Source organism: Ambystoma mexicanum, chromosome 13 (assembly GCF_040938575.1).
Source record: "Ambystoma mexicanum isolate Mex_15411 chromosome 13, UKY_AmexF1_1, whole genome shotgun sequence".
NCBI lineage: Eukaryota > Metazoa > Chordata > Amphibia > Caudata > Ambystomatidae > Ambystoma > Ambystoma mexicanum.
Window position 1 is genome coordinate 545,605,653 of NC_090938.1, and position 27,000 is coordinate 545,632,652.

A 27,000-nucleotide genomic window follows, 5' to 3' on the forward strand; every position below is an offset into this window, starting at 1 on the left:
GATAGTTTTATATAGCCTAAATACCCGTTGTGTGCACGTTAGATATCAACTAGGACGAAATGATTGTGTCTTCAATCATAAGTAGTTGTGATATTTTATCTTTAGGAACTATGTGCATTTCATTTCACATGGAATAAAATCTATGTAGTGCTTACTTTATATTTAATAACATTTTTATTTCTATAGCAGCTACTCCATTTTGCTACAAATTACAGGTGTACAAAAAAGGAGGCAATTGGCCTCATTATGACAATGGCGGTAGCCGTGCCGGTAAATACCGGCACAGCTGCTGCTGGATTCATGAAATTACCGGCACCCAGCAATGGGCAATTACCGGGGCATTCCGGCCCAGCTGGACCCAGTAATTGCCCATTGCCGGTAATTATTACTCCCCATTCCCATTTGAGCCTCATAGGGCTAAATGGGAATGGGGGGTCGGTAGCACCGGCACCGTGCTACCATGTAGGGCTGCTCGCGGGTGCTGTTCCGCACGGCAGGTCAGACCTGCTGTGCTGACAGGCACCTGCAAGCAGATCTCGTAGTTTGCAAGTCCGGTAACAATCGTACAGGCAACTTACCAGTACCGTTGATACCGGTCCCACAACCTTGTAATGAGGCCCAATGAGTGTGAGTGAAACAATCCCATGTGAGCAGGAGTGCTCCATTCCTATTAAACAAGGAAAACATGATAACGCATTCCATCTCGGTGTTAAAGGACATTTTTGTACAGATGCTTATCACACTGAACAAGGAAGAAAAAGTGCCCTCTAAACTATGTACATGGGACCTATTTGCAGCTGAGTGCCATGTCATGAGAATATATACAGGAAGGGCTTTGCTAGGTCTGGAAAAGCTCCTGGGCTACGCTAACGTCGGGACTCGGGGCTAGCTAGCCTTTTGATTGTTGCTCCTGAGCTTCTATCCGGGGCTGCAACCAAAAGACCTGAGGCTGTAGCACCTCAATGATGCCTCTGTATGCAGGTGATACCAAATTTGAAGTAATCCCATAGGATCTATGGCAGAACCCTGGTAGTGGAGTCAGAGAAAAACAGGCCCTTACACAGTGGTTGAAGTATACGAAAAGACGTAGTGGAACTATGTCCCCTGCTGGCCTGCACACACTCCCCACAAGCCCCATCACTACGCCGCCTCCCAGACACAATACAAACCCCCAAACACATGCACCTGTTGTTTAAGGGGATGTTCTGTGCAGTGCACAGAAAGCGCAAGATTCAACTTCTTCCTACACGTTTATTTTGAAACGAAACCATTCCAGAGCGGTTTCTTTTTAAAATAAAAGTATAGGAACAGTAAAACTTTATTTAAAAAAATAGAGGAGCACCGCTCCCAACCACTCCCCCTCGCTTCGACCACTGCCCTTACAAAGGGGTAAGATATGTACAGATAGGCACCTGTGGGAGGTGCCACACTTGTTTCATAGGGCTATTGTGACTGCTAAGAGCAGGCTCTACTCTGGTAGGGTGGGGTCTACTCTTAATCAGCCCAGATAATTATTTCAGCTTGTACGTTCTCTATTCTACCCCGCTACAGTACAGGCAGGGGTCACTCCTTTAAAGAATTTGTGTAATTCCCTGTCAAGCATTTTCTGTGACATAATTGTGTCTATTCCTAACAGGATTGCGTCTTTGGGCCTAGTACCAGCTGTATATGATCCTGCTGTGTCTACGTGTGCCCCAATGCGTATGTGGTCCTCATTCCCTTCCTTTTCCCCAGAGGACATAACAAGGGTGAACCTTTAGCGTAAATCTAGATTCTATTCCATTAGCTGTCTGTAAGAGCATTATGCCAACTGTTGCCCCATGGAGGGCTCAGACCATTAATCACTACTGTCAGTCAGGGTTCAGTCCACCAAATTTGAAATATGCACAGGTGATCCCTGTCTTGAAAAACCCCTCAATGGATCCTTCTTGTGCCGCTAATTTCAATTCAATTTCTTTACTACTTTTCTTTACGAAGTTGTTGCAAACTCTTATCTCCCCTCTTCTCAGTTCATTTCTTGAAACTTCCAGTTTCTTTGATCCTTTTCAGTCCAGTTTCCGCCCTGGCCGGGGCACAGAGAGCGTGTTGGTCTCTGTTGTGAATGACCTTGCACGTCTCTCTGATCAATGTGGAGTGGGAACACTGATATTATTAGATCTATCAGCTGCTTTCGACACTGTCGACCATGCCATTCTGCTTGCTTGTCTTGCCAGGGCGGGGATAACTGGACAGGTTCCTGGTTTCAAGCATTCCTGGGTGACTGTGCAAAATCTCTCTTTCCCCCATTTTCATTCTGTGTCAGTTCTTCTATCCTGTGGGGTCCCCCAGGGGTCGGCCTTATCCCCCGCTTTATTCAATGTGTATGTAGTTGGGGCGCCAAGCTTCCCACCTAGCATACCAGCAAGATGACAGACACCACTCATTGAAATAGCCCCACAGACCATAACTGAATGACATCACCAAGTAATCACGAAGAGGCCACGTGGCTGAACACACACATAGATGCATTAGACATGAGGCACACACATTCCTGGAGGAAGCTACACAGATATTTAGGCCGCATCACTCTTAGGAACGAAGAACATGCTTATGGCTCACTTAGCTAGGTGCACAAGTACACACATGAACTGCTTACTGACACTCAAACACAACTAACATGACCAGCCATGAAAATAAAGATGGAAGTCACAGCTGCATTAAAATGAATGAAAGACACCGGAGAGGCCTGACACACACTGATTTCCCTGAGAAACACAGACAAGACTGGCAGTGCAGCCACTGTGCAGAGCTTTGCCAAGGACACCAGGAGAGAGAACGTTTCAAGTTAACAAAAAGATAGGACACCTGCAAGGGCAAGAAGCTGCAAATTCTCATAAATACAAGCAGAGAAGCTCACGTTTACGGTCCCTGCACACGTGATCTGAACCTGGGAAATAAAACCCATTTATTCGAGCCAGGCACAGATCGTTGTTCCCACCAAAATGAAGACAGAAGATATAAGAGTAGCACAGCATGACATTGGAAGGTAGAATGTCCTTGCTCGTGGCCGGAGGAGTCAGAGAGTAATAACCTTATTGGAAAGAAGGCAGCGCTCTGGGGTCCTCCTCCCCAGCCCCCATTGTGCTCATGTGCGGTTTGCTTTCCCAGGCTGAGAAGGCCTGCAATAGCCAATCCTTTCCCATTTTCCATGATAGTTCACACTTGGTTGCAAAAGCCAATAGAAATGTACCAGCCTGGCATGCTTGCAGTGTAATGTCTTGTGGGATGTCCCAGGCGGAGTTAACCGATATGGCCGGACCAATCAGATCATCAGTCCCCTATAGAATGTATGTCTATCTGTACTGTTCACCCAATCCTGTTTCACCTGAAGATTTAAAATGTATCTGTTGGTTGTGAGGTCACCGGGGCTCAAAACCCTCACGACAGGCCTGGACCGGTGAGAGAGAGCTTTGGAAATTATGCAATATCTGATTCTCAAAACCTGTTGCAACAGCCTTTAATAAACTGAAATATTTGTCCCATTTCTGGACTCTCTGTGTCTGAGTGCTGGGCATTTTCTCTGGCCCAGTTCCTCGTCCTGAACTTCATGTACTTCGAGCCTTTGGTTGAGCTCATCCACTCTCAAAGCCTCCGATGCTACTCCTTTGCTGATGATACCCAGATTATTGTGTGGCTTGATCTATCTCAGCCCTATCTGGCGTCTCACCTGCAGAGTTACTTGGAGGACGTGAGTTGTTGGATGGGCTACAACTGGCTTACATTGAAGGGTGATAAGACTGAGGTCCTGGTGGTGGTCCCCCAATCTGTTTCTTCTCCATGGACGACTTCTTTCTGGCCTTCTCCTCTTGGTTAATTTCCCATACCGGCTTCTGTGGTGATGGATCTGGGAGTTAAGATTTCCACCTCTTTGTCACTGGAGGCTGAGGTGGCATTTGTATGCCAATCTGCACACTATATGCCTAGACTTCTGCGCAGGGTACTGGGCTTTCTGCCTGTGCAGTTTCATGCTCCAGTGGTTGTGCACTAGTGCTTGGTGTGCTAGATTATTGCAATTCACTGTATCTGGTCCAGCCACTCTACTTGGCGCACTGCCTCCAAGAATTGCAAAACGCTGCAGCGAGATTGGTGGTTCATACCGCCTACCATGAGCATATTTTTCCTGTTCTGCGGGAACTACACTGGCTCCCGGTCGCACAGAGGGTCCAATTTAAATCTATGTGCATTGTGCATAGGGACTTCTATGGCAAAGGGGCTGCGTATTTGCAGTGTAAGTTCCGCCCTTATGTTCCTAATCACCCTCTTGGTTGCTAGGAGTCCTGCACTATTCCAGGTCCCCGTGTACGGCTCTGTTGGGTGGGAGAGCCTGCCTTCTCCGCCGCTGCAGCAAGGCTCTGGAACTTGCTCCCATTCCATCTTCGCGCAATGGCTGATCATCTCTTTTTCCGTTGTTCTTTGAAGACCTTCCTTTTTGCCAGATCACTCTTAGTAAGGATCTGGCCTGTTGACTGTATTGCTGCTTTAGCGACAACATGCCCTTGGGCGTACGTGCGCTCTATAAGTTCATTTAAAATAAGATAAGATATGAAACTGAAAATGAATAGTGGGAATTGGTCATATTACCAGCTTGGCGAAAATGTTGAGTTCGTGCAGAGGACCCTGGGGCGTCCACTTGTGTCATCTGAAGTAATTTCATTGGGGAAAAGGATATAAGAAAGATTGGGCTAAACTAGAAAGCCTACAGACTTCTAATAGGGCTTGTCAGTCTATGATGGACGGGAAAGTTAATCCTATTTCCAGAATCACAGTTGGTAGCATGCAGGTTCTAGATGAGGAAGGTAGGCCATGTGGGAACCAGGCTGGAGTTTGTAGCAGGCAAAAGGTAAGTCCTTATTGAACAACAGCATGCAGGCATGTGAAGTTGGTAGAAGAGTAAGATAAGGCAAACACCGGATCCATGTTGCCTCCTGCCTCTCCCAACCGATCCAGATAGAACCCTGAACCACACGAATTCCACATTCCACTCGCACTCATGCCTGTCAAGCAGGTAAGTAGGATGCTACACTTTCCTACAACCACAACACACAATCTATCATTCAACACTAATCGCAAACATACCACAGAAGTTCCTTCAACACTAGCAGCGTATGTGTCCCCCTAGGAGGAAGAACACTGACCACACACACCCGCGGTGAAACACTGCTACGGTGGAGGAAAAACTGGCACCACCAAACCAAGCAAAACTCTAAGAGTAACAGAGCCAATCCAGAGGCAAGAAAGTCAGGCTAAAAATCCAAACGCAACCACTCAAAAACACTCACAGGAATACCAGCCAACACAAAGCAAGAGGATTCACAACCAAGGCAATCAACCAACACCACCCACCCTAGCAAAGAAACCGCAAACGTAGACATGAATACAAAAGGTAAAAACAAGACAAAGAGGACCCATTCAATGCAGCGTGTACCGCAAGAGAGCAGAAACGAGAAAAAGCATGCGACCATGGGTTAATTAGGCACATGATCTCATGTGATACCATTAGAAATTGAGTTACTTAATTAAAAAAAAAGCGATAAAAGGTATGCACACTAGGATATAAAGTGACCTCATCTAAACATGTAAATACTCAAGGCCAAAGTTGCAACTAGAAAACCTATGTAGTTCTATGCGCAAAAAAAAAGGTAGCACAGTAAAGACTAAAACACTACTGAAACCTAAAACTAGATTATTCATAGACCATCAGACAAACACAGAATTGACGGGCACACCATAAATGTGCAGAGTGCGAACTCGGACAACATGCATGCCCCAAGGTGTGCAATAAGCATTTCCTCATGACTGGGCCCATTATCGAATATATGTGAGCATGCACTGGGGAATGACATGCAGCCGTATGTAAGTGAAACAACATCCTTGAACTCGATCACCTATGAACATATGCATGCGCACATTGGAAATCTCTACAAATACGTGTGAGCTTTGCACGTGGAAGGCACGTGAAGCTAGAAGCCACTTTGGATGCTTAGTACACGAAGTTCAATGTGCTTTAATAGGTATTCCTTTCCAGTACCTCAATAGGGCACCAGGCAAGGTCTAGCCTGTGATAAGCATATCAAAGCACCAACAACTAATATCACAAACTGGAGGAGGAAGGCGGGCCAGGTAGGGACCAGACACGAGTCCATAGAATGCATAAGGAAAGTCTTTATTGAGTTACAGCATCCAGGTAAGTGAGGTAGGCAGGAGAGTCAGCATTGGACAACCATGGGATCCATGTTCCCATCCTCCTGTCCCCACCAATGCAGAGAGAATGCTTAACTGCGCTCACTCAACATTCCAGTCCACGCATCCCACTAGCGTTTAGGCAGGCCATTATGCACCAAGCAAGCAGGATGCTACACAGGTGGAGATTTCTTATCAGGGTGTGGTGATTACCATGATTCTTGGATATAGCAAGAGTTTGTTCCATAGATTGCGGGCGTGGATGGCCAAGTTACAGCTCCCTGACTTAATTTTCAGAATTCAGGCTGTTTTCTCCTGCAGATCTTAGAGTTCTTGTGGTTGCTAGGCTTTTAATTTAAGTAAGGTCTATATATTTAGGGCCAGTTGAGGATGCACTCCTATGGGCGAGGCATAATGATTTGCATTCAGTCTTTTAAACCTACTGATATGTGGTTTCTTGGTTTGAGTTTTAGGATGAGCTTGGCTGCTTTGTTTTGGGGGATGTCTGAAATATTTGTGGTAGACTTACTTAAAATGATGGACAAACTTGTGTAGTATTCCAAACAGTTACTCACCACCGTGAGTAATATACTCCTAGTCCATTGTCCTATTTCTTCGATATCTTAGGGATGTCAAGCCTACAAGTAGAGGACCGGAGCACTCTTCCCAGTAGATAACAAAAAGCTTGCTGAGGGCACATGCATGGGAAACATCTGTGCCTTGGCCACTCCCTCACGTGTCCATTGGCTCCCTATCACACATCCCTTTCCTAGCGGGTGTTAACTACTACATGATGCTTGCTAGTGGAGAAGGCATGAGTGCTCTGTGTGGGAAAGGGGATATTGCACTAGGAGTGCAGCAGTCACTACTGTGAGTAACTTCTACGTCCCTTCCCCTTTCCTTTTTATCTTTGGGAGTCTATCAAAGCATCTTGACCAAGGACGACTGCCATGGAGAAAAAAAACAGACCACTTGAGCAGGCTGATCACTAACCCCCAGGAGGCTTTAACCAAAAGGCTTCCTCAGAACCTCTTGGCCGAGTCTCACATCTGCACAGGAGTTGGTGTCCAGTGAGTAATGTCTACTGAATGCATGTGGGTTGGGCCAGATGGCAGCCTTACTAATGTTCTTCAGGAGGACATGCTTGTAGAAGGCTACTGAAGCGGCTTTGGATGTGCCCAACTATATATGAAGGTCCTTGGCGCGCGTGCACTGTTGAATCGTGTATACTTCACAGATGCACCGGACCACATATCGGGCAATAATGGCCTTGACTGCCTCGGTGCCACCTAAGGCTCCTGCTTAGGTGATCGACAGCCTGTCCAAAGACCTGCAGTCTTTCTTATGTTCCAGATAAAACTTTAGTTTTCTTGCCACATCCAGATTGTGCAATGTTCTATATGAGTTGTCCGCGGGGTCTGGAAAAAAAACAGGTAGAGAAATGTCTTGGTTGATGTGAAATGTTGTTACTACGTTAGGGAGGAAGGCAGAATGTGTGCCCCAAACCTCCTTTTCCTGAAAGACGGACTGAAGCAAGGCCATGGCCTGCGACTCCCCATTGTTTCTAACCAATGTGACGGGTGTCAGCAATGCTTTTTTTCATTAGACCAGCTTTACGTCTTCTAATGCCATTGGCTTCAAGGGTCTGTGCATAAGTGTAGCCAAGACCATATTAAGGTCCCACTGGGCCTCGGGTATTTTACAGTGGAAACACCCTAATGAGTACCAGGAAATGTCTTTTGACAGACAGGATCAGCAGTGGAAACACAGACTCCCCCCATCCCGAATTGCAGTAAGCACCAATGGCAGAAAGGTAGATACAACGTGAATTGCATTTTATTCTCAACAGAACCAGGCTTGAAACTAAATCTAGCACATCATCTAGCAATGTCTGGATCAGTGACACAACCTTGTCCGTTTCCTGCTGTACTGCCTCCTCCTGGAATCTTTGTGTGCTGCGTGAAAGATGACAATCTTTTCATGTGACAGCCCCAGGGCTCCTGTAAACAAAGTCTTGGGGAACAGGGAGATCCCAGATAAAACAGCAAAATGAGGGATGGAGAACCATTCTTTCCTTCTGCTTGAGAAGGTCCAGCATGAGAGGAAGAATCTGAGGCGAACACGCTGTCAATCGAAGAGATACAATACCTAGAAGCTCTTGGGCCAATAAGGGGCTTTGAGTAACATTCTGCAGTTCCGATCTCTGCTGATCTTGTGGAAATATTTGCCCAGAATGGCAATGGGACAAACAGTGTTGAAGATTGTTACCTCCCAGAGGAGCAGAAACGCATCTTCCAGGGAATTAGAAGCACACAGTGGATAACAAGAATGCTAAACAGATCAAGCCGCAGAGAGCCGCGCGTCCGAAACCAAATCTCTAAGAGCACATTCCGCCCACATGTTCTGGGATCCCGACCCGACTGTGATGGCTTGCCTGTGGGAAAATGGAATGCTGCAGGGCCCATTTCTACAGTTCAATAGCCAGTCTGCAGAGAGGGAAAGATCTCGTACCCTCTCACCCCCCTGTTGGTTCAGGTAGTGCATATCTGCCATATTGTCCATGAGGATCAACATGCAGTGGCCCTGCAGGGACCGTCGAAAAGTCCAAGGAGCAGGCCAAATGGCTTTCAGTTCTAGTATGTTTATGTAAAGAGTTTTCTCTTGCGTGGACCACAAGTTATTGAGCTGCAGAAGATCCAAAATGTCCTAATTCAAAAGGGTCACATATGTTGTGTTTGCGAGGGCAGGATGCAGGGTATGATCAAGAGTTGCACCTTGTGGGTTCTATGTAGGCATGTGCGCTTTGTATTTACACTACTTGCAGGTTTGGCTCTCCAATGAGTCAATTTAAACTTGTTAGTCAATAACAACTTTGCAGTTTATTCAGTTCCTTAGACGTATTGGGTGACAATTTTTGTTATTGGTTTACAATTTTTCTCATTACTTTCAAGTTTGTGCCTAATTTCAAGGTGGCACCACCTTGAAATTAGGCACCAACTTAAAAGTGCAATATAATGGGTGGAAAGGCTTGAGCTGTTCTCTACACAAGAGCCATCGCTGTATCTTGAGCCTCACCCATACACACCCCATGGACGGCACGCTTGGATTCAGTGACTAAGAAAGGGGTATTGGAGGAGCTCATACCGCCTAAGTCAGGGGGGAGCACATTTTAAACCAAATTCAGTGGCTACCCAAAGTTCCTTTGAAAACACAGAGGAGTGTGAAAACCCAGTGTGATCTTAATATGCCTGGGGCCAGATACAATCTCATGAAAAGCCTGTACTGAGTGTATTTCCATCAATTGTCATAGTCTTTGGGGTCTAAAACCCACATCTATACATGAATCTGGTTTTTGATGGTAGCGACTCTGATTTTCATAAGGCTTCGTCTATAGCTACTCACTGCCCAGTGTACTCCTACTAAGGTAGGAGTTTCACTACCTTGACGGGTGTGGGTGTGAATGCGCAATTCTCTGAGGAAAGACATAAGTATGCACACCTCACCTGGTTGTCCGCGTGTCTCTCAAGGCAGTGGCTATGTACTCCGACAAGCGTTTTTCCATCAGCGCCAAACGGATCCAGGCCCGGCCCTGAAAGATGAACACGTTAATGATACTCGAGTGTCTGCCTACTGCACGCACCAGGGCAGAAGGAGCGGGATAGAGAAAAACAGACAGAGGCAGGGGGAGAGAGAGGGGGATAGAGAAGTATCTCGAAACAGACAGAGGGATAGAAAGAGAGACAGAGAGTTAGAGTAAGATGGAGAGAGGGCTAGAGAGAGAACGAGGCGGAGGAGACCCCTGCTCTTGGGATGTTTATATTTGTTTGATTCGTCTCATGGACTCTGCCAGACTCAACTTAAGCATTGTGGTTGAAGTCTGTCTGCTTGCAGATTCAGGGGTCTGCTACAATAAGATTTTAAACCTGGCACTGCATGTCATGAGGCTGTTAGCATGTCTCAGGTGAGGGGGGCTTTTTCACAGACGGAAGCCATGGCCGCAAAGCACCTGCATCCTTGGCATTTACATCTACTTTTGGGGAGAGTCAGTCACTTGGCCTTCCCTGACCATAGGGTTATTTTTGGGCTGTGGGTTTTTTTTCTCTTGGAGGTAAGAGTTGGCTGCTTTGTCCGGGCATTTGTGTGTGAAGCACAGAACCTCGGAGCACATCCTGGCCTGCACAGGGAGCCAGTGGAGGACCCTGAGGCGGCTGGTGCCCAATTCACATGTTCTAAGTCTGAAGAGTAGTCTTATTTCAGCATTTTGTACTTTTTGAAGTCTTTGCATTTGTAAGTGTGAGAAGGTCCCCTGCCTGCCTCTGTGGGTGTTGGTTGAGGTGGGTTAGGTGCCGGGTGTCACTGTCGGCTGTGTGATACTGGGCCCGGAGATAGCATATGGAGGATTACCTGGACCACCCCACCAGGCCCAAGCTCTGTGGCGGAGGACTGCCACTGGAAGCATGTACATTGAATACCTGCTCCTTTAAAGGATGCCCTAAATTATCATTAATTGTGTTGCTCTGACGGCTGCATTTGCCACCATCCTAATGTTACCGCTATTGATCTCCCTGCGAGACAAGAGAACAGTGTAAGTTACGGACAAATTGCTGGTGTCTGGTTTGGCGGCGCACACTGCGGTGCAGATGCCATAGTGGCTTGGTGGTGGAAAGCTGTGCAGGGGCTTTCTGCCCAGCACCAAGCAAACTGTAAATGTCCAACACAAAATGGCAGATACGTCTTTTGGGAACTTGGTTAGTGTCCTGACAAGGACAGCCACCAACAGTTGTTCTCAAAGACATCTAACAAGCCAATCCCAACCCAGAGCTTCTGATCAGGTGCTCGCTCGCAGTAAGCATGACACAGAGGCAGGGACTAGGGATCAATAAAAGCCACAGAGACTGCAAGAAAGAGGAGAGGAGGCTAGGGGTGCCAGCATGTGGCAGAATGTGGCTGGTGGGAGAAGGGGAGAAGAAAGAGGAGGGAGTATATGGAGGAAGGCCGGAGGATAAACCAAGGAGGAGATTGGAAGTTGTCAGAAGAATTACAGGAGCTGGGAGAAGGGAGGCGGGTGGCAGGAGTTTTGAGGATGGTGGAGAAAGGAACATCAAGGAGGAGGCTGGAAGTTGTGAAAAAGAGGTTGGTAGCAGGTTTGAGGAGAAGGCTGCAGGAGTTGTGAGGCGAGTGGTAAAGAGAAAATCAGAGAGGAAGAACGGAGAGCAGGAGAAAGCACATCCTCTTAGCAATGAAACCACTTTGAATCATCAAGGAGGAAGACATGGGTATAGTTACAGGGGATAGAGCCATGACCCTGGGACAGGAAGGCAGGTACCAAAAGACAGCGCAGAAAGCCAATTTATTGATTTCCTGGTGGCAGCTCTGCTGTTTGTCAGTCCTTAACAGGCCCCAACCACAACCCCTTGCATGACCTAGTGTGCAGGTGCACATGGACCTGGAGATCCCTGGAAGGGAAGGGACCTCTTGCAGCTATAAAGAGGAGAAGCATCTGACCAGGACCTAAGTGACCTTCCGACATGGAAGAAGTGCTTGGGATACTTAAAAAACAGCCACGATGTGCGCCTCCGCCTACACCTGTTTCAAAAGGCACATTTAAAAATTCTAAATGCCCAAAAGTTCTACGATTCTCGATTTGAGAATCCAGCCCTTTATCTCAGTGTCTAACTGTTGTGGACCATGCTTGTCCTGGTGGCAGTAGGCAGTGAGACTCTCATATAAGGCAATGTGGTGCTCCAGCCTGTGGTGTACTAGGGTGTCTGCTACCATTGAGTGGTTTTGCTGTGAGATGAAAGTAAGAATTTTGTTTAGCAATTTAACTTGCAAAACGGCTGCTTTAACTACTGTACTGACCTTTGAGTTCATGCTATGGTGTTCATCCCATATGAAACACAGGTTTTGTACCTTGGGTTTGATAGGCAACATTTCTTCAAAGAAGATGGGAGAATACACAGGGTGGTCAATATTTTGCAAAGATGTGGCGGGGGGACTAGAGTCTCTTTGGGGATTCATTGAATTTGAAGCTGGCTTGCCCCATTCAATGCTCAATGGCTTCAAGCTCTTTTGTTGCCTTTTTGAACTGGTCTTGGTGGCGTGGGACATTCAGGTATATGTGTGTGTTTTCTACATATGAGTGGAATGGTTGTTTGTGGCCACATAGTAGATCCATCATGGATTGTGTGCAGATGTAAAGAAGAAGAAGTGGAATGAAGGACGATCCCCGGGGGACTCCACATTCAACAGGGCTGTGTGTGATGTCTAATGTTCTGTTTACAGTCAGTCAGGAAGGACCTACAGCATTTGAAGGCAGTGGTAGAGATGTTGGCTATGTGTTGTAATCAGTAGATAAGGGTGTTGTGGTCTACAGTGTTTAAAATTGAGAGAGTGAGCATGCTGATAGGTCTCCTGTCTGCTAGGTTTAGTACGTCACCACATAATGAGACCAGGGCTATTTCTGTTCCTTGTTCCTGAGTTGTACCATAAGTACTTATTTCCAGGATTTTGGTATGCCAGGGAAAATGAGCAATTATTGGGTGGTAGTTGTTCTGATCCCTTAAGTTCATTGATGCTTTTTTAGGAGCTGAGACCAGGAGAGGCTTTAGGTGGGGGCACACCGTCTGATTGGAGAGAGCTGGTTAATGGTGATGGCGGGGGGGGTGCTTCATATGTCTAAGTGGGCTGCAGCAATGGCAGAGATCATTTGAGACCATACCAAGTCTGGGATTTGTGATGAGGGTGTGTTCATTGTCTTCTGAGATGGTGATGCTGAGTGATGATGAAGCTGTTGGTTTGATTGGCATGAGAAGTGACCAATGGGGGTGGAGCGGAAGAGTGTTCTTTATCAGGTTTGCCCCAATGATTGAAGCCCCTATTCTTTGCATGTTTCCTTTGAAGACAGTGGCTATTTTATCACTAAGCTCTTGCGCCTGGTTGAGTTTGTGCATTGGTAAAAAAGGAATTTCTCAACCATTTCAAACAGTACTCTAGGTTGTTGATAGCTTTTGGGATTTTTTTGTGAAAAAGATGTTGTGTTAGCTGAGAGCTCTGTATTACATAGTTAGGTTGTGTTTGAGTTCCAGAAATACCAAGGGGTCCTTCCATTTCTGCGACACTGTTTTCTTTTGTGGTGTGTGTTTTTTTACGTGCTTCGGGTTATCTGTGTACCATTGGTTTCTGCGTGAGTGGTTGGTTTCTTTCTGGAATAGGGCACAGTCGACAATTTCCATTGTCCCAAAAAGATGTCCTTCATGGGTCTCTAAAATGGAGAGTGTCAACCACCGGCCTGTGCTGGGGGCACTATGTCCTGGAAATGTCCCTTGTCATATTAGGTTTTTGTTTTTAAGTATGTCTTGGTTGAGGCTTTCACAGATGTCCATGAGCCCCTTGCATGAGGCAATGGTATCATCCTCTAGCCAAATGTCCCCTGCAATAAGGAGGTGTTGGGAGGAAAGAAAGAGCTGTTCCAGCGGGCTTTAAGGGTTTGAAGAGCTCCTTCCGTGGGCTAGAGGGGTGGTAGCCGATGGTACATTTGAAGCATATTTGTGGGGACATCTCTAATTGAATGCTAAGCAGTACATCATTGTTGCTTGGTAGAGATGAAGGGTTAAGAAAGGTGGTGAGGGTATTCTTCAGTATGATTGCCACTTCTTCGTCACAGTCTTTTGGCATGGTGGAGTGAGTAGTTGTGGCGACAATGTTATCAAATGAGGGTTTTGAGGTGTCAGTGGAATATGTCTCAGTGATGAAGAGTAGATCGAAGTTTCCATCAGCAATGAGGTTGTTGATATCTTGGATATGTGTTACATAATATCTGAGACTGATAAGATAGCCAAGTAATTGGCTAGATGTATTTTTAGCCTCTGCACTAGAGGGCAAAAGGTCTGTGGTGTCGGGTAATCTGAGGGAGGGAAGACAGAGTTTGGAGATTGTGTTGATGATGTTGTTGGTGCAGTAGTGTCTGTTGGTCCTGCTGGGTGTGCATTGTGGGAGGTGCCACTGAGTAGCCTGGCCTGAGTCTGGCAGCTGGGTAGATGGGGCCACTGTTTCTGAGTACTTTTGGGTCGCAACAGAGCAAACCAGTGGCTGTTCTCATGTGAGTATGCCCTTCTCTGATGGGCGCCATACCGCAGGAAGACCCGAGAGCCCTGTAGAAGAGGGGGTGTTTCTGGGGTCATTTTACCTGTCAAGGACCATTCAGCAGAGGGACGTTTTGGCAGCAGAAATAAAAGACTCCTGGTGGTCCCAGGAACCAGCCCAGGAGCAGAGGAGCATGGATTGCTTGAAGGAAAGTTGGGAACTTTCTCCTGGTGGTTCCAGGCTCACCTCATAACCAGGAATCATTCAGGAGAGGCAGAGTTAGGGCAGCATGAAAAAAAGGCAGATACTTGTGCCTGGTGGTTCCAGGGTCCCTTGAGCTGGTAGGAATTTGGGGGGCAGAAAAAGGAGCAACTTTGATACCTGTGTAAAATGGGGGATTGCACCAAGTGACAGTCACTAAGACAAATGAGTGAATATGAAATAGTTGCACTCTGCTTGGGGGGGATAGAAATGAATTTGTATATACTGTTTCATGCTGGTTCCCTCTTCCTTCTAAGTGTCACAATAGTGTCTTTAATACGCAATTTATCGATACAAGATTTATTGACCTTGGAAAGATGAAAGGCTGAGCCTGCCTTGCCGAGATACCACTCTCCTTGAGTGGTGGACGAAGGAAAATAACAAGAGCTTGGGAGCCCCTCTATGACACGAAGAGCAACCCCTGAGTGTAGGATGAAAAACACTGGTTCTAGGTGGAGGAAACTGTCTGAGTGTAGAATGGAGACCTTGGACTGAGCATAGGATGTTACACATTGTCCCGGCACAGGGTGGAAAGCATTTTGCAAATCAGAATTGATCGGTTTAAGTAGCAGGCGCTATTTCTGAGTGGAAGGGACTGTCTCGGTGTAGGAGACTGTTTGAGCGGAAGACGCCTAGTGATGTTTTCAGTGACAAGGATTTGTGCAAGCAGAGGAGGCAGTTTTAGTGGTGGATACTATTTCAGTGGAGGATACTGTTTGAGTGGCTGATACATGCTGAGCAGAGGATGCTGGTTGAAAGAAGGATACTGGTTAAGCAGAGGATACAGGTTGAGTAGAGTGCTCATTGCTATTTTTAGCGACAATGGTCTTTGAGAGCAGAGATTTCTCTGAAGTGGAGAATGCCCATTGTGAGGAAAGAGGGCACTTGACATGAGTGACTGCCAGTTGAATTCACTGATCAGTCGACTATTTTATTTAGAAGAATACATGGTTATCGTGACCCATTGGTTTGCAATGCCATTATCAGAGCATCACAGCGTGTGTCTTAAATGGAATGGTTATCACTGTGAGACTCTCTTCATAATGGGTTTTTGGATATAAAATATGGGAACTAGAATTGGATTCCACTATACGCTTTACCCTGGTGTCGGTTATTGTGTCAAATTCAGATAAGCTCCCTCTGACCTTTGCCCTGGAAGTGCTTATGTTCTCCATGTTTTCAATGCTGCTGATGCAGTTGTTCGGCACTTTGCTGCAAGCCATCCGGATATAGTCCCAGAATCCCCTCTGTCCATCAGAGCTGAACCAGCTTGCAGGGCCTGAAAGGAACAGGCATTGGTGAAAACAATGCAACTGCGAGATGAAATCACAGTGGCATGGCCACAGGAGGGTACTTAAAATTGCCAGTGAGAAAGAATGATAGGTGAATGTTGAGGAACAAAAGCAGAAATCGTGGAGACAAATGGAGGCAATAACAGGGGGAAAGAATAAATATACAAGAGTTGGAGTTTGAATGGACAGCATTATAGCAAGAGACGCTGATGGTGAACACAGTAACCCACACTCACTAGTATCCCAGGAAGCTGGGATTTCAGCATTTCCTGTTCCTCACCTTTGAAGCGGTGGCTGAGGATCTGTTCTAAAATGGCTGCAAAGTTGATGAACTCTTCAGATGACTCATCAATAGGCTCTGCCGTGTACTTCTCCAACAGAGTCTTTACCGAGAACCTGCAAAAGAGCACACACACCACAGCAATTGACCACTAAGACACAGGCTGTCACTGAAATGATGTCACATACATTTCCCTTGAGTTCTGATGATTTTGTTTATTTTTTTGTTATTATTATGTATTTCACGGTCCACAAAATCAAATCTTAAATAGATGAAATATGGCAAAATGAATGAAAGATAAAATCTCCACATATAATACAAAAGGACAATAGACACCCTATTGTCAGAAAAACATATGCCAATCTAGCAAATTCTGTGTCGCATACTGTTCTACTTTCAAACATTGTGCCATCATGTGGGGAAGGTGTTTGCTTGCACCAATTGGCACAGATATCCTTAGCTATATATAGGTATATGTATAAAAATAAATATCTAATAGTAGGCCGAGCAGGATGTACAAATACAAATGACTGGACTCAAAAACCTCAGTTAGTCCTTGAGCTTCTCAAGGCCTGTAAATTCGAGCCAAGAGCTTCCACCACCACTCTCAAGTTCCCAGGCCCCTCCTAACCCTATCAGGTAGTAGGTTAGGCACTACTGGCTTCTAGACAGCTCACTGCTCAGATCTTCCTGGCTAGGTCTCATGACCCTTCCTACCTTTTTCACCTGCCGTGGTCCAGCCGACCCCCTTGGACCGTCCTGCTCTTGTCCTCATAATTGCCTTCTCCACCTGTTACACCCACCTTCAGCACTCCACTAGCCCCCCAGATGTTGACACCTTCTCCATATTTCCCCACCTCATCCAGACTTTAACTCCTCCTCCAAATCTCCCACCCCTCCACCTGATGTTACCTCCTCATCTAACTTCTCGCCGCTTGCTCCAAATATATCCCCCTCCTCCTCCAATGCCTCACCACCTCTTCCTGATGTTACCTTCTCTCCCTCCTCTAAACTCTCACCACCACCTCCTTATATCACTTTCTCCTGCTCCCACCTCTCACCGCCTCCCCCTGATGCAATATTTTTCTCTTCCAAACTCTCTACCACTCTCACCTCCAGCAACCTCAACTCCGCCACCATCCTTGTAACTCACACTCTAAGACGCAACTGCTTGGCTTATATCAGGTGATACCCCATACCCCAGGGTGGGACTTGGCTTGGGCGATTGTACCTGCGGTTTCCCAGGGACTGAGGCCAATGATTGGTTGTGATCCTTAGTTTCATGAGGGTGAAAATAAGACTGAGGGTCTAGTCTAAATCTATAAGGACTATAGAGGGGTATTGTGACTATGGGTGGCTATCATGGAGAATATGTATGCAGAAGCACGGTCAGGGAGAGCAATATGGCAGGGGCACATGCCTGTGTGGGCCCACATTCAGGGCAGTTTGGAATCAGTATGAATCCTATGTTTGGGTTCCCTGTAATGCCTGTCTTTGTTTGCCAAATCAGCCTGTTTGCAGACTTCACAGTCATGTTTGAAAATAGTCCCACAAACTTCCCACGACTTGCGGAAATTGGGTTTGTAGACCCACAAGCCCCCTGAGCGTACGTCCTTGACACGGATGGAGCCAATTACAGATATAGGTGGGACTTTGGTAGCAATGTGACCGACCCATGCTGCATGATGAAGCTCCAGAGAGTGGCATGGGAATCCTCTCCATTCTATCCCCAAGCCCATCATCCACCAACAAGGGGAGTTCCCCGGCCCCCAGAGACACTTCCCTGGTGGCTCCTAGTGTCAAGCAGGGGACTTTGTTACTACCCACTATTAGACTTTATGGAGCTTGAATCTATTGAGAATCTAATGCTATGCACATTCCGTCATCTGGTGGTAGGTCTGGAGTATTAAAACGTGTTTAATATGTGTTTACATCCAAAGTACACATGTCTGCATTGACAGGACATTTCTGCCATACTAGACCTACATGTGTGTATGTACTCATAGTGCCCCTCGGTAACAATGCCTTGAGATGGTTTGTTGTCTTTGAACAGTGAAAGCTAGTGTGACCATAGAGGCTCACTGTTGCTTGTTTGCCTACAATGTCCCCTTCGCTAGGGTGTCAAGTTATATATATATATTGATTTCTGTGTACTGGAAATTGGCGAGGTTGTGTAGACACATGCGATTCTAAACAGATGCAAGCTCCAGAAGGACTATTACTGAGTAAGTAAAGTTTGTGTTCTGTGGTATGTGAATCTGTTTAGATTTGCATGCTATGTATAGATTAGCAAGCAGTGTTTGTAATTGGTGATGATTGTGCAGGTGGTACAGAGAAAAACAATTTCTTCACTTGAACAATTTGTGAGTATGCTCTTGTAGTTGTATGCTTGTGCTTTTTATATGTGTGTGTATACTCATGGCCATGTTGTGGCCATGCAAATGATGTTGTGACGTACTTTGGTAATGTATGCCAGAGTGGCCCTTGTTCCTCGAGTAGAGTGAGCTCCGGGGGTTGCAGTTAAAGTATTTTGTGCAAAAGAATGCAACACACAATCCATTGTATAATGCTGGATTTAGTTACCCAACTACTGACTTGTTTTTCTTAATGTTTGTGTGCTTTCTTTGTAGAACATAACTGCTTTTCATATATCCAGTTTATGTAAATATTGTTTTGCCCCTCCTGGGGCTGTTGATAATGAAAAAATGTGGATAGCTCAATAGATAATTTAACATGAAACTTGAACATGTATTTTGGCGCGAAGCATGGGTGAGGTTTGAAGACCAACTTGTGTTTAAGTGTAGTTACAAAGGCTCATACACTGACAATGCTTGTAGTTCGTTTATCCTTCTTATTGATGTAACAATACTAGAAATATTACTTTGTATGTTATGCATGTCATTCAACATTTATGAATGATCTCAAAGTCTGTGCAAGACCTTGTTTACACACCAGCTAGAAGCTCTGTTCGCAACCAGGGCATTAATGAGTTTGTCTCCTACCATGAAGATTTTAACCACCAGGATATTACACCATGTGACCTTCTTCTGATGTAGTGTATGCGTTTAAGGTCGCTAAGTGTACCTTCAGTGATTTAAACACCAGCCATGAATCCAATAGGTGTATTAATTAGGTAATCATGTTGGTGGCTGTGACCCCCATTGAGTTAATTGCAAACTACTTCCACTTATTAAAATATATAAGTGTGTATATTTGATTTCCATGGCTCCCTGAGAATGTCCATGCATCTTGGTGGCAGCAGCAAATGTATAAACGCTATGACATACTACTAAGTTCATAGTTTGTGGTTTTGTGCTTGTTAGCTGCAGCTGTGTGCTGGCTGAAGCATGATTGGGAGCTTCCAACCAGCATGTGTAGCAGGTGGGGGTACCACACTTGTCATGCCCATCTTGGCACAATCAGTATTAGAACCAATTCATGAATTTTGAACAGCAATACAATTGCTGTTAGTCTCCACAACGCTAGACGAGAATAAACTCTTTTGAACATATTCATATAAAATATATTTAACTTTTAATCGACCATTTTGTCTTTTTTATTTCAAACTAAAGCTGCTTGTAACTTGTGGATTTTAAGTGGTGTAGAGGACCTTCACTCTTCATTCTTCTAACATCATTCTATCTATCTACTAAAGGTTTTTGCAAATGTGTATAATATCAGCAAAAAAAATGATGTTTTAGGAAAATAGTATTCTAAAATTCATGTACACGTTATATATATATATATATATATATATATATATATATATATATATATATATATATATATATATATATATATATATATATATATATATGGGATTCATTACTCACAGTAATCGTATTTCTGATGCTTGTATCTGCTTAGATTTGCATGCTGTGCATAGGCCGACATCTAGTGGAAGCTGCGGAGTATTACAGTTTGTTTTTCGCACGAAAATGGGCATCGACACAGGGCGTGCCAGTAATACTATCCCTAGTGTGACGTCCACTGTGCCCATGATCCCTCACACGTCTAGTACCCTCAGATTGTATTTATTCTGACATGAGGTAGCATGAGGAGTAGCGTGAGTACAGATTATCCAAGCAGATAGATAGAAAGATAAGACTACAAGCATCCATGCACCTTCTCTGATAGGGGAGGAAGGGTGGGTCGCATGTGAATCTAAGCAGATACAAGCATCAAAAATACGATTACAGTGAGTAATGTATCCCTTCTGAGGCTTGAGGAATCTGCTTAGATCACATGATGTGCATAGATTAGCGAGCAGTGTTAGAAGAAGGAGGTGGGATGTGAGAATAGACATGAGCAAATAAATGTCTTAGAACCACTTGTCCCACTTGAGTATCTGTCTTGGAATGAGTGTGATGCAGTAGTGCTGAGTAAAAGTGCGAATAGAGCTCCAAGTAGCTGTTTTGCAAATGGTGTCAAGGGGTACATTTGCAATGAAAGCCACAGTGGTCCCAATGCCTCTTGTAGAGTGGGCTCTTGGCGTGAAAGGCAGACTTTTTTCAGAAAGGGAGTAACACAGCTGGATACAATTTATAATCCACTTAGAGATGGCACCTTTAGAGACGCGATCTCCCTCTGTGCCTGTAGTTACGGAGACAAACAGTTGGTCTGTTTTCCTTAGCGGCATGGGCTTGTCTACATAATATAGGACCGCCCCATGCACATCAAGGGTGTGTAATTTCACCTCAGCAGAGCTTTGGGGTTCTTGGCAGAAAGCCGGAAGCTCAATGGACTGGTTAACGTGGAATTTAGAAATAAACTTAGGTGAGAACCTAGGGTGTGTTCGTAAAACCAGTTTATCTTTATGAACAGTAAAGAAAGGATCCTGCACTGACAGAGCCTGAATTTCACTGACTCTTCTTATCGATGTAATGGCTACTAAGAAGGCAGTTTTATATGTCAGGTTTTTGAGACTGCTTTTATGCATGGGCTCGAATGGGAGGCCCATGAGTTTAGCCAGCACCACATTAAGGTCCCACCCTGGTGGTGGGTTAGAAATTGGAGGGTGGAGTCTCTTTACCCCTTCCATGAAGGCTTTAACCACTGGTACTTTCCACCACGATACCTTGTCATGGGAGGTCGTGTATGCTGTAGTGGAAGGAGTACAATCAACTGGGTTGATTTGCTTATTCTGGCACCAGATAACAAATCTTTTCCATTTGTCAAAATAACAGTGCCTAGTGTTGGGCTTCCTAGATTCCTTTAGGATGTCCATGCACCTCTGTGGTAAGTTGAGGTGTCCAAACTCTATGACTTCTGGAGCCATGCTGCCAGGTTCATGGAGCTGTGTTTAGGATGCACTGTTTGACCTTGGTGCTGGGATAGTAGGTTGTACCAGCACGGGAGTCTGATGGGTTCGCACGCTGCTAGCCTGCGCAGGTGTGGGAAGCATGGTTGTCTCGCCCACATGGGAGCAACTAGGATAAGCGTCATCAATTCTCTGTGCATCCTGTTGACCACCTTAGAGGAGTTGGTGGAAAAGCGTAAGCAAACATCCTTGACCAGTTCGTCCACAGGGCGTTCCCCTTGGAGCCTAGCTGGGGAAACCTGGATGCGAAGTCTGGGCATTGTCTGTTTTCGCTTGTGGCGAAGAGGTCTATAGTGGGAAACCCCACTGTGGGACGATGTCTTCTACGACCTCTCTGTGTAGAGACCACTCGTGTTCTCTTGGGAGAGGATCTCTGCTCAAGGTGTCTGCTAGTGAATTGAGATCCCCTGGAACATGTTGAGATGACAGGTAAATGTTCTGTCTGAGTGCCCATATCCAATGTTTCTGGGCAAGCTTGGACAGATTTGGCGAACAAGTCCCTCCCTGTTTGTTTAGGTAGAATATCGCTGTTGTGCTGTCTGTTAAGATCTGCACTGACAGGTTCAACAGGTGGGGCTCGAACGCTCGAAGCGCTCTGAATACTGCTAGAAGCTCTAGCAGATTGATATGATTCTTGGCCACTGTGTGAGACCAGAGACACTGAGCTGTGTGGTGAAGAAGGTGTGCTCCCCACCCTGACGGGGATGCATCTGTAGTGACTACAGCCTGTACTTCTGGATCGTAAAAGGTTTTCCCCTTTGACAGGTTTTCTCTTGTCCACCAGTGTTGGCGAAACGACCACTAGATCGTCCCACTGACCACTTGCCTGAGAATACTGTTTTGCCAACCATTCTTGCATGGGACGCTTGCGCAAGCATGCGTGGGGGACCAGGTAAATATATGACGCCATCATGCCTAGCAAACACATCGCTGTGCGCACCGTAATCTGGGCAGATATAGAGGAATTTGCAGTAGTAGATTCCAAATTCTTTCCTCCGATGGAAAGGCCAACCCCTCTTGAGTGTTTAGTACAGCTCATAGGAACTGTTTGGATGTGCTTGGCACCAGGCTTGATTTCTTCTCGTTTATGGAGAAACCCAATTCGAAGAGGAGGTTGATCGTTCTCTGAATGTTTGAACTGCAAATTACTGGGGTCTCCCCTGTGATGAGCCAGTCGTCCAGGTAAGGGTACACTGGGATTGCCTCCCTGCGTAGGTGTGCTGCCACCACCGCCAGAACCTTGGTGAATACCCTTGGAGCCGAGGCTATACCGAAGGGCAGCACCTTGAACTGGTAGTGTTGACCATCCACCTTGAAGCGCAAGAATCTTCTGTGTGCTGGGAACATGGAAATATGAAAATAGGCATCTTACATGTCCAATGTTGCATGTAATCCCCTTTTTTAGGAGGGGGATTACCTCTTGGAGAGTAGTCATGTGAAACTTTTGGGGCTTGACATACTTGTTTGCAGGGCGTAAGTCTAAAACTGGGCGCATTGTCAGATCTTTTTTTGGCACAAGGAAGTAAGTTGAATAACTACCCTTGTTTACCTGTTTGCCTGGGACGAGTTCGATCGCGTCCTTTTCTAGGAGATTGACGATCTGCTCGAGGAGGATCTTCTGGTGGTCCAAGGAATGTACTTTTTGTTGTGAGGGGTGGTTTCGGGGACGCTCAATCAGTTCTATGCAGTATCCTGCGGACACTGTGGACAGCACCCATCTGTCTGATGTGATCCCTTCCCCAGCTTGGTGAAGTTGGTAATGGCTGCCCCTACTGGAAATGCGTGGGAAGGGACCCTGATCTCGGCGTCACTGTTTCGCAGGAGGCGTGCCACCTCTGCTGGGGCTGCCTCTTCCCTTTACACGGCCCCTCTTGTTTCCCCTGTTGTAACTCTGGGTAGACTGCTGGTTGTTACCCCATGATGTACCGTGCCCCTGAGAATAGTTGGAGCCTCTTTGTAAATTTTGGCCGCGTGGGCGACGAAAATTGCCATTCCCTCTTTGATTAGGTGGTTTGTTGGTCAACTGTCCCAGGGATTTCAGAGTCTCATACTCATCTTTGGCATTTTTTAATGCATCCTCTACCGCCTTGCCAAACAGTAGATTAGGCTCCACCGGCATGTCGATTAAGGATGCTTGTGTCTCGGGTTTAAACCCTGACTGTCTTAACCAAGCATGCCTCTTAATGACAGTGCTCTCTGCTATTAGCCTGCCGGCGTTATCCACGGCATCAAAGGTTGCCTTAAGGATGCAACCGGACACGGCTCTCCCCTCTGACGCAACCTGTGCCAACTGGCCCTTTTAAGGTTCCGGTGCTGAGTCGATAAGTGCAGCAACTTGCTCCCACTGGTGGCAGTTGTAACTAGCCAACAGGGTCGTGGAGTTGGCAATCCTGGCCTGGTAGGCGGAAGTGGAGGCTACCTTCCTTCCCAACCCGTAGATCTTTTTGCTCTCCTTGTCAGGGGGAGCCTCCGACGAAGATAGGGGTGCTCACGCCCTCTTCCGGGTATTAGTCACTACCAGTGAGTCAGGTTTCAGTTGCCCCTTTATGTAAAGCAGGTCTGATTGGGCTGCCCTGAACAATTTTTCGATTCTGGGGTTTACCGCCCTGGTGAGGTTAGGATTGAGAAGGGAAGGATCAATTCTCCTTTGTATAGACTTGAGAATAGGGATGGCCTGGGCAGTGGGTTTCTTTTCTCCTACTAGTTCCTTGGCAAAGTCCCTCCCCTCTATGTGGAAGTGTTCTGCCACTCTAGACAAAACCTCATTTAGGAGAGGTTGGTTGTTGACTGGGGAGTCGGTAACCTGAGGTTCTTTGCCTACCGGGGAGACTATTCTGTAGACTTCTGGGTCATCTTCCTCCTCCTCTTGGTCCTCGTCATCCCCCCAGTTTGGTCGTCCAATGCTACCAATTCTGGATCCTCATATTGTAGTGGATCCTCACTATACTGAGTGTATGGTGGTACGTAGAAAGGGTCAGAAGACCGAGTTTGCATTGGTGCCTCAACTCAAGGTTTCTTTCCAGGGGTTGCGGGTCCCTAGACCCTGAGGGAGTAACCCCATCAGGGGTATAGGAGAGGAAGTGATCTGGGTTCTTGGCATAGAAGTCTGCTAGGGATGACATTCTAGACATAACTCTGTCTATATCCTCACTGGGTTTTACAGAAAAAATAGGGGCGCCCCCAGCGTGTTCAGTGTGGGTTCGGGGCAAAGGACAAAGTAAACAAAGAAGAATATAACTCACACTGTAAATTGACAAAGAAGTTAAGGTCTAATTTATGCTAAATTTACCAAACCAATGTATGTTCTGCTCCTAAAGAGTCAGAAAAATAGGAAAGTACCAAGAAGAACAACTGGAGCGAAACTGACCATACATTTTAATGAAACAAGAACGAAATTGGTTAAAATGTCCAATGTAAAACAAAAATGAAAGAAAATAATTCTAAACAATGCAATAAGGATGTTTTTGTACATAGATTGTTCAGGTACATAAACAGTGAATTAAACAGAATTGTCAAAGTAGATGGTTAAAACATACTAAGAGAGAGATTTGTTCAAAGCATGGACAAAAATCACATTTAGTATACAAATTGCAAAATTAGACTTAGTATTTTGTATTTACACAGTGTTATTTAGACTGTCTTTTATCAAAGGGTCCTATCCTTTGTGTGTATTCATGATCAAGGTATGATCATGTTTTGTGGAGCTGCCTATGTGCCAGTATTGAAACTATGCATAAGTAGTAATGCATACAGAAACATTAGTTCTTGCGATTTTGATATGCGCTGTACTAAAGGCACGTTTCGGCTATTGCCATCTTTCTTGGCATTGATTGAAGAGCCTTCCTCAGGGCAAATTGGATCTAAATAGAGTCCAAGTAGACAATAAATTGGGAGGGGTAAGGCAGGTATATAAGGTCAGTAAATGCAATAAATGCAATCAGCCCAGTTTGTCAACAGTATTTCCTATTAAGGTTAAAACATTGTTGGAGAATAACAGTACTGCTGGCTAAAACAAAGGTGAAAGGACTGCACTGTACTCACCCTGTATATGGAACAGGGATGTGCAGACTTATCAGCCTTTACGATTTGTAGGTGGCAGAAATCTTCAACCCCCTGGAGCCGCGAGAGATGAGTCTCTGAATAATAAACCTGAAACACTTGAAAATCCAAAAACGGATGAACTATTTTATAGAGAAAATATAAAGAAATAAATTCACAAGTTAATTGGTGAAAGAGGTAGGTGAAAAGGAGGCAAGACAAGATGTCATGCGGGAAGGGTTAATAGTGACCGAGCTAAAAACTCGGGACAAGAAATTTGTAAAAGGAGGCAGATAAAGCCATAACGCACCTAGCCAAGGAATTGGCGGTGGCATAGTGAAAAAAAGGAAATGCATACCGAAGTATAGGTGTCTTAAAAATGAGTACACCAATCTGCTGTCGACTGGGGCGCTCCTTAAATGTGGAGGTTGCTGGGCAAGATGTCCCAAATGATGACAAAGTTCATGCAGAGTGACGAGGAAAAACCGCCTTGGCTCACATTCTCGTTTGCCGCTGGTGGCGGCAAGGTGTCTGTAGAGACAAGACAGGCATTAAGGAGACGAATCCTTCAAAAAAAGCAGATAAGATTCGCACTTCAAAAGACGTGGTCAAGCGTAAAAAACACACTTACTGAAGTTCGACTGAATGCGAGTGCGATGAGGCTCATGAAGCACTGGAGAGAAAGTAAACCCGGCCGACAGTACACTGTGTTCGAAGGCGTCTGGTAGTCAAGGAAACCCTTGATATTACACTCCCCATGATGCCGTGCGGTAGGACTCTACCAATCACGGGACCAAGGGGTGTGAAAGCTCTAGTAAAGTTACGTGAAATTAAATGCTGTAATTCAGTCAGAGCAGCAATAAACATTTTGCCGAATAAACTGCACCTGGTTAGGAAAATGTCAGAATAAGATACGTAACGGGGGATGTGTTCCCGTTAACCGAGACGTGCTGCAAGAAAATGGAGCGGACCCTGGGAGCATGTGGTACATTCCTGGGTCTTGCTTTGCAGACGTGTCTAGCGGTGTCAGCAAGAAAAGTTGCTGTAGTTACCGCAGTGTCAAACAATGACGGATTAATCTGATGTCAAGAAAGTACATGCAGAAGACCGCGGCAGGCAAGGCAGAAGGGGCAGAGAGAGAAGAAAAAGCAGAAGCAGGACCTACGGACTAAATGGGCCAAAAAAGTGAGGCTCAATGGGATGTGCTGCAGAGGCTAAAGAGAAAAAAGGCTCAATTTAGCACGGGCCATCAGAATGAAGAAAAATGCCAACAAAATAAGGGGCATGAAAAGGGAGGTATTCTTCGTTGAGGCCATGTTGGAAAGAATCTACTCTATTGATCCATTGTGCCTCTTTTTGTAGTAGACTCATTGTGAGATTTGTGGAGGATGTAATGGTGTCAACTACCCACCATAAAATGTCATCAACTGTGTGTTTGGCTTCCATGTAATGTTTCACCAATGGAGCACTTGCATGTTTGCATCTTATTCTTGAGCGGTGCTCAC

At 45.7% G+C, this 27,000-nt stretch overlaps 1 protein-coding gene across 2 annotated transcripts in view; it reads right to left on the minus strand.

Moving 5' to 3' along the window:
- The window catches only part of RUNDC3A (RUN domain containing 3A), a 341,256-nt gene that overhangs the window by 235,819 nt on the left and 78,437 nt on the right, over positions 1-27,000 (minus strand). For both annotated transcript variants that reach the window (XM_069634297.1, XM_069634296.1), the window contains exons 2-4: positions 16,138-16,253; positions 15,711-15,844; positions 9,723-9,808 (exon numbers count right to left, since the gene is read on the minus strand). In XM_069634297.1, the coding sequence (XP_069490398.1) occupies positions 9,723-9,808; positions 15,711-15,844; positions 16,138-16,253 (336 nt within the window). The remainder of the gene's footprint in view (positions 1-9,722; positions 9,809-15,710; positions 15,845-16,137; positions 16,254-27,000) is intronic.